The sequence below is a fragment of the Arachis ipaensis genome, chromosome B9 (genome assembly GCF_059453495.1).
Source record: "Arachis ipaensis isolate K30076 ecotype BB chromosome B9, ASM5945349v1, whole genome shotgun sequence".
Taxonomy (NCBI): Eukaryota; Viridiplantae; Streptophyta; class Magnoliopsida; order Fabales; family Fabaceae; genus Arachis; species Arachis ipaensis.
The window spans coordinates 43,908,571-43,916,599 of NC_142444.1; the positions used below are offsets into that span (position 1 = coordinate 43,908,571).

The 8,029-nt window shown below is 35.5% G+C and overlaps 1 protein-coding gene across 3 annotated transcripts; it reads right to left on the reverse strand.

The window, feature by feature from the left end:
* Window positions 1-350: 350 nt before the first annotated feature.
* LOC107617930 (mitochondrial Rho GTPase 1) lies at window positions 351-7,661 on the reverse strand. 3 transcript variants are annotated; one of them, XR_015899129.1, is made up of 16 exons: window positions 7,412-7,661; window positions 7,020-7,266; window positions 6,161-6,293; window positions 5,778-5,927; window positions 5,489-5,665; window positions 5,069-5,317; window positions 4,864-4,932; window positions 4,645-4,700; window positions 4,367-4,448; window positions 3,903-4,114; window positions 3,738-3,807; window positions 3,480-3,592; window positions 2,671-2,821; window positions 1,700-1,886; window positions 1,155-1,285; window positions 351-670 (listed from the first exon to the last, which is right to left on the reverse strand). XR_015899129.1 is itself a non-coding variant. In XM_016319819.3 (15 exons), the coding sequence occupies exons 2-15, from the start codon at window positions 7,235-7,237 to the stop codon at window positions 1,212-1,214; spliced, it is 1,941 nt and encodes a 646-aa protein (XP_016175305.1). In that variant the 5' UTR covers window positions 7,238-7,266; window positions 7,412-7,661; the 3' UTR covers window positions 827-1,211. The 3 variants fall into 3 exon arrangements, 2 of the variants coding, with proteins under 2 accessions (XP_016175305.1, XP_020968011.1); XM_016319819.3 differs by lacking the exon at window positions 351-670 and having other exon boundaries at window positions 827-1,285; XM_021112352.2 differs by lacking the exon at window positions 351-670 and having other exon boundaries at window positions 827-1,285; window positions 7,020-7,275; window positions 7,412-7,657.
* Between the last annotated feature and the right edge of the window lie 368 nt (window positions 7,662-8,029).

Consider the following 8,029-nt stretch of genomic DNA (forward strand, 5'->3'; position numbering starts at 1 on the left):
ACTCAGGAGCCGGGTTGAGTATATATATATATATATATATATATATATATATATATATATATTTTTGTTAAGGGACTTGTTATCTTTCAAAGTAATTGTCAAGAGCCGTTTACGATTTTTCTCTTAAAAAAAAAGATATTTTATTTTACACAATCAACAACAACAACAACAACAAAGCCTTATCCCACTAAGTGGAGTCAGCTTCATGAATCAAATGATGCTATTAAGCTCTGTCATGTATCATGTCTACAGAGAGACCGTTTACATGTAAATCTCGTTTGACCACCTCATGAATGGTTTTCTTAGATCTATACATCAAAATTAAACTATAAATATGATAAAAAAAAATATTAATATACTGCCAAAGTAAAGTAATAAATTAAACTTAAAATATTCACACAGCCATTTTGAATAACGCTAATTGTCACTTAGTCAAATATTGATTCTTAACAATTATTAACATTTTACGGTATGTACACTATTGAGGTAAAGATGAGAGTGAAAATTTTATAGCCAAGCTTGGCATTATTTTAGGCCTATCATTTGGAATGTGCATCACACCCTATCCAATGATGGAAGGGTTTGCATCAACTTGATGTGCAAAATGAACATAAGCGTAGTCATGAGAAGTGTAGCCACTTGGTCTTATCCTATTTTGCATGATCATTGCCTACAAATGTAAAACGTTTTTTTATTATAAAATAGATATAAGACGAAAATGAAAAAATATCTACACAGGAAAAACACGACATGCATCACCATGTTACAATGGCACTGCCATGGCAACTTAACAATGTTGAAGAGTAAAAACAAAAATGGAGTAAGATTTATTAACCAAAAAAAAAAATCAATTTAGTGGAAGTGTAGAATGATCTTATCTTAATTACGATCTAAAATAGAGAGGATCCTCTCATTGATGTTTCCAGCGATCAACTGGAGTGATTGTATATATTATTGTACGAACCAAGAAGCCCTAACTAGCAAAAGGAAGAATATATGTATGGAGATAAATTTCAATATAATATTTATGCTAACTTAATTCAACCGTAACAAAGAAAAATTGAAAAAGTTATGATTTTTTAAAAGAGGATTTGCAAACTCTACAACAGATGCCATAAAAAAGGCAACATAATATTGGAAGGTGCCAAAGCTACCATCACACAAGCTGCATTGGTGATCAAAGCAATATATTGGCACAAGCTTTGGCATTTTTAACCAGACGAAACCTTCCTTGCGGAATATACCCGATAAGCTGCTAACCCAACAATCACCACTGCTGCTCCAACTGCAATATCATAAGGTCATGAAATCCATAAACATCCAAGCTAAAAAGTGCCACAGGCATAAAGTAAAACAATGGCAGACAATTTCATGCCACAGCTTTATATATTAACCAGAAATACGGCTCCCAAGAAAGCATCCCTCTAACCATGGCCTTTAGTGACTCCAATTTATTAATCTTATTTACACCCTTTAATATCTCATCATTCATTGCTAAATACTACCTAAATTTCAAGCTATGTCCACTTACTACGTAGTGAAACATGGAAAAGTTCAGATTTTAGATGAAGGCAAAGTGAATGAGAAGCAAAGTTAATTAAAAGACTATTCTTTCTAGGTAGCATATGACTATATGAGATCAATCAGCTTAGGATACAAGTTGCAGTTAGTGACCAGGTCAACCTGAGAGTGCCCATACCTGAAACAACCATAAGAGAGCGATTTACGAGCCTCTGGTATTGCTTGCGGCTTTTCCCAGCTTCAGTTTCTGGAATGCTTAAATGAGGTTGCTCTGCTGCAGTTACAATTCGGCGGAACAGACTGTTGAAATCACCTAACTTCACACTGATTGGTATAGGAGCCTCTACTCCCATATCCTGACTAACCTACAAGCCACAACGTTGTAAGTGTGCTTGTAGTTGATACAGGACAAAACCAGATATATTAACGATGACATCAGAATATGATATTTTCCTAAGATCTGTGCCATATATCATGTGTGCTATATAACAGAATGAGAGATCAGCAAGATATAGGTGGAGAATACAAACAAAAAATATTAGTGTTTAAGTCAGGGAATAATGATTGATAATGCAATATCACAGATGAGACTGAGAATGTACACGAAACACAGAACCGGTAGATATTACATAACTAGTGATGAAAGATATTATAGCACCAAACAGAGAAGAAAGTTGAAGGTGGCAATTGAACAACCCCAGCAACTAAGTGTAAGCCAAATTCCAGGGTATCATCATCAAAGCCAATACATTATATGACTGGAGGAAACAGGGAAAAAGTTTATTCATCTGACAAAAGCGGGGATTAGCTACCAATAACGGGAGGGTAACATAGGATGAAGAGAGCAGCAAACATGTAGCAGCAAGGGTCTATATAAGGACTTGATGGGGTGCTAAGAGACAAGTGTTGCAAAAGGCATGCCAGAGTTTACAACCAAACTCCAAATATTATGCCCAATTGCTATATGTTAAGGTGCAGATGGAATCATAATTCTAAAACTTGTCATATTCATCACACTAAATTGCCCTTTTTATCTAATGATCCAATAATTATGAAGCATCTTTCAAGCAGAGATTAAAATCTAAAGAGCAAGAATATGCAAACTCAATTATTTATGAGATCATGCAAAGCAACAAGTATCATAGGTACCCTAGTAGACTCTTGTATAGCCATTGGAAATGAATCCAGATCATCTTTAGCTGCAACTATAAGGCAAGGCACCTCATAGCCAGTATCTTCTCCATGACCAGCAATTTCAACAAGGAGTTCAGAAGAGGTCCTCCATGAGGACTCATCAGACCTAGAGAGAGAGAATATCTGGTTAGTCACATACATTGATCAATTTTTCCAAGAGATAGTTGTCCACACCAGATTGCCAGAGAAATGAAACTTAGATTAGATTCCAGTGGATGAGTTGCCAATTTAATCAGTGATTTCTAAATATCATACTACACTTCGAAATGGATTAAATATCTTATTTTTAAGATGTGTTTTAATTAGGTTTCATACTCTAAGATGAACCCAGCAGTTGTTTCTTTCAGCCAATAATTGCGTTAGGTATTTCATCCAAATTCACAATGTTTTACTAATTCTGTATGTACTAAAACTTCATGAAGGCAAAATATTGTTCAAGAACTAAAAGCATCTAAACAGACTACACAAAACTAATCAAATTTGAATTCAAGGAAATATGCAGTCTCTGCAATCTTCAGCTATAAATAAACAATATTTTGATTAACTAAATAGTAAGGCAGATTCTATACTGGTTTGATATTGAAGGAAAAAAGCAGAAGATAAATGTTGATTACTCTATATATTATGGAAGAAAATATTTGGTCCGTACTTATAATATAATATTGGCCCATCAGAAACAACCAAAAACCATAACACAACTAAATATATTCCACAATATCCATGTGGCAAAGACAACCATGACTTCTATAGAAGTGATCTTTAACCTGTCATGAACAAAAACTGCTATATCACATGAGGCTAGAGACTCTTTATTGGACAGAAGCTTTCCAACTCCATCTTCCGGAATCTCTCTCAGTACAAGATATTTTTTGTTTTCCTATAAACAAAAAAGATGACAACATATACTTTAGAAAGAAAGGATGTCAAAAAATGGTACAAAATGAATGCACCAAAAGCGAGAGGGAGAAAATGTTTGAGACACTAAGCAGAAGCTGTTGTCAAATGTCATTAAGTATCATTACCATAGAAATATCAACAACATTTACTGCATATCTATCCTCAGTGGTTGGACTGTAATTTTCGGCATAAGGCCTGCATCATTCATTAAATAACAATAAGCCAAGGATATTCAATAGCTAAGGACATATTACTAGGAAGCTTCACAGTAACCTATAAAACGAAAACACCTTGAAATAAAAGAATTCAGTAATGCAGACTTTCCAGCCTTTCTAGGCCCAAAAACAAAGCACTGCAAAACATTTCTTTCTGAGTGTTGCTTCTTGCGATCTAAACGCCTCCTCCTTGTCACACGGATTGCAGATGACGGATCACCAGTATAACCAATATATATCAAATTTTCCACACTAAAAGTTGGGTTCAGAAGTGTCATAAGTGCCCACTGTCAAGAGAAATAAAATATTATAAATATATACACATATCAAGGTTCACAAACCATATATGAAGCCACAACAAAAACAAAGTTAAATCAAGAAAATACAATGATAAAGATGGTCATAAGCAGCCTTGATTCTCAAATAACTTCTAAAATTGATTAAGTTCTAACACTAACTAAAATCATCCACTATTCTTCTAAAAAACACTCGTCAAAACATAGGGATGGCAGAATATAGAATATAGAAGACTTGTGGACCTCTGATAAAAATGCATCAAGTGATAGTCCTCCAAAAGCATTTTTCTCCGCAGCATCCTCATAAGGAGCTCCAGTCCAAGGACTGCAATAAAGAAAACCAGATTGTCAAATAACATTGGCAGGAGATGTTACTTACATTCAGACTTAGGAGACCAGAAAAATTCCCTAACTAGATTTTCTAAAATTGCAAGGGCATTGAAGAAGCAATTAGGAACACTTGTAACATTATGTATCACAAAGGAGGCCTAGCTAGAACTTCATGTGAGACAACAATCTACCTTTCTGGGGCAGTTGAGAATAATTCTTCAAGCTCACGAGATCGCAACATCCCATCCTAGAGGAATAAAAATATTATGACCAAATGTCAAGGAGGTAGGCAAGTAAACATTTGTGAATTCACATCATAATGAATTCACTTCAGAGAATATTTCAAATAACAGACAGCATGATTAATTACTAAGTAACAATATCCAAAGCTACATGTGCAAAAGACTTACACCATCACCATCAAATGCATCAAAGATTGACTTCAAAAATTCAATTGCTTCATTTGTCAGCTCCACGCTCTGAACACATTAAAGGCAATCTTGATCAGGATAACACATCTTTCTGGATGTCCAAAAATTGATCTCAGATAGGAATAAAAAATTAAAGCTGGTCAAACATGACACATGAGATCAGAATTCATCCTAAAACAACTACCTGATCAGGAGCCCTTTTCAAAGGGGGAATTAGATCATCAGCAAGTTTGATATCATCATTATATCCAAACTTCCTAAGCACCGTCCACGTTGTCTCAAGACGCCCTTTTTCTATGAAGAGAGCATGAAGGAATAGGAATCCCGTCAATGTAAGTCCACGTTCATTCACGCCTTCAGACAACTTTTCTTGTACAACCTTCTTTACACCCCCAATTTCAGACGGTTGCAAAGGAGCATTGAAACATTTGACCTGTTGATAGTTTTGTATAAAATAACCAAACAATAACATAATACTTCACAGGAACAAGATTACAATTTACAATAATACATTCATATTCCAGATAATAATGCTTGAATACCAAAAACGGCCACAATTTTTACAAAACTATGCTTAGTATTTTCATCTTGGGGGGAAAACAACCTGAAAATCATTCAACTCGGCATCACTAAGGGCACCATCTCTGTCATGATCACAGAGAATAAAGATTCTCTTCAAGGCTCGCACACATCGAGGTTTTAGAGTCTGTGACTCCTGATCAAATAATGGGGCTGTTGGATGAAGAACAGCCTTTTGTGCATAGTAGAAAACTTCAGAGACCTTCAAAAGGAAAATTTGATCACTGTATTAGGGGATATATATATATGACCAGAAATTTCGCAATCAGATGTCAGAACAAGAATTTGATTTCGCTGAAATGAATAAAAGATACCTGGATATGCCTAGATGCTGAACACTCAATGCAGGTTTCAATCTCTCGGAACTGTTGCATTATTGGTGACATCACCTGTTCTAGGCTCACCTGTTGACTTTCATCTCTCAAATCAAGCTTACAACCAACCACTATAACTGGAACCTTAACCTGTTCAATAAGTACAATATTCAAATATCTATATCACAGACAAATACCTTAAATGATAATGATAATTTAGTTACAGCATATCAGAATAGATGTATTCAAGCAGGTGCACAAGCACAGGAGATAATTATTCTGTTATGTTTGGTTTTTTATGTTCACTTCTGGAAAGAAAGTTGGCGCTGGAAGTGGAGATATAGTCTTGGAGAGGGGGGAAAGCAGTAATGTAAGGTAATAACCTCTAATTTGCGGAGGTGGGGTAACCAAAATATACTCAAATTCTCTAGTGTCTCAGGCCGATCACATGCATAGGTGAGGACAACTGTGTCAGCACGCTGCAATTCTTCAGCAACTTTATCACTATCCTCTGCACTGCAATGACAAAATATAATACTAAGCTGAGGAGGATGACATTCAGAATAGAGGGTGACAAAATATAATACTAAGCTGAGGAGGATGACATTCAGAAATCAGAATAGAGGAAAAATATTCTTCTCATGAAAAGGAAACTTTCAAAAAGAGAAAAAAAAAGATTACAAAAGAGGATAAGGCATTCTCATAGAGAAACAAAAGTAACAAAGATTAAATCCTAAGAACATAAACCATAAGACAATGGATGCAACAAAGTGCAAAACATAAACATTTCCCTATATATATAAAGCTACAACCACTAGCATGATGTCGCATTTGCCAAGGAGAATATACTTCAGAATTTTAATACAGTGAATGGTAGGAAAAGTAAACAAAATCCCAAAGCAACCTCCCGTAATTCCACGACGGAGAACAATTAAGTCGAAGATATTATAGCTCAGGTTTAATTTAGAATATGTATAGATAAAACATATGCTGAAAAAATAATTGCTTTTGATTATAAGTTTAATCCAAAATAAGCTAATCCAACTATAAAACTGAACCCCCAAAATAATAAAAAATAAAAAGAGTACCATTACATCAGCTACTGCTACTGAAAACAAACTCCACTAGATTCTCAGTAATTTAATAGCCGGCCAATCTCAACCTGACTAATAACCACTATACCACTCGCTCAAATGAATTTTCCATTTTGTACTCATCAAAAAGCGTAATGGAGTTGAGTACCGGGAAGAGGTGTCGATGATTGTTATGGGCACGCGATCCGGGTACAGATCTTCGGGCAACTTCGTAGGAGGCAACACGCGCGGCACATTCACCGGAAAGTTCTCGGCCGCGGCGGTGATAATCAGGCTCGATTTTCCAGTGCCATGGTCCCCGGCGACGACAATCCGAACCCCGCTCCGGCCATGCGGGTTCACTGTTCCAGCATTAGCTTTCGCCATCGAAAAGAAATGCAGCGAACTAAAAAACCCTAAAAATGCTTAAAAGAATAACAAACCAACCGAAATAAGTACCAAAAATCTACAAATTATAAATAAAAATAGAAATTTGGTGATAAAAGAAAGGGAGTGTAGGTATTTGCGGTAGAGAGAAGGAGAGGTATTGAATATCGGAACCTTTTTTTCTGATGAGATGGGAAGAGTGAAAGAAGAGGGGAAAACCCTAGCAACCGTTACCGGCGCTAGAAGGTGGCTGCAGAGGCAAGAGATGGAGGCGCTGCGTTGAGGAGTACTGGGGTCTGGTAAATGGGTTTTTCAGTTGCACGGTTAATACTTAATACTTGTGTAGCGGCCGCGTTACTTGACTTGCACCCGAGTGCAGCAGAGAGTATAATATTAACATGGCGCCCTAAAACGACTGTCGTTTGAAATATTGTAGGCCTTAGCCTTTTACTCGTTTCTACGTTAACTGTGCAAAAATGATGATGGAAAGAAAAGTCTAGAAACAACCATGCTTGCCTAATCTTGATTTTTTTTTTTTTTTTTACCAAAGATATGAGACTCTAACTCAACCTCTTAATTGAATATGGGGAGAGCTATAACTCATTGGCTGCCTAATCTTGATTTTATTTATTATTTATTATTTAATTTTAATATTGATGCACCGAAAATCTTTATCTTTATAGTAATACAAATCTTTATTTTTATAATAATCTTAATCTTAATCTTTATCTTTATATTAATCTTTATCTTTATCTTTGTCACTAGAAATTTTTAGAATATAATTTATAAATT

Coding starts and splice junctions, on each gene's coding strand:
- LOC107617930 (XM_016319819.3), bottom strand. CDS start 7,237: ATGGCGAAAGCTAATGCTGGAACAGTGAACCCGCATGGCCGGAGCGGG. Junction 4,701..4,863: donor ATGCATTTGATGGTGATGGT/GTAAGTCTTTTG, acceptor TTATTCCTCTAG/GATGGGATGTTGCGATCTCG. Junction 3,593..3,737: donor ATGTTGTTGATATTTCTATG/GTAATGATACTT, acceptor TTTTGTTTATAG/GAAAACAAAAAATATCTTGT.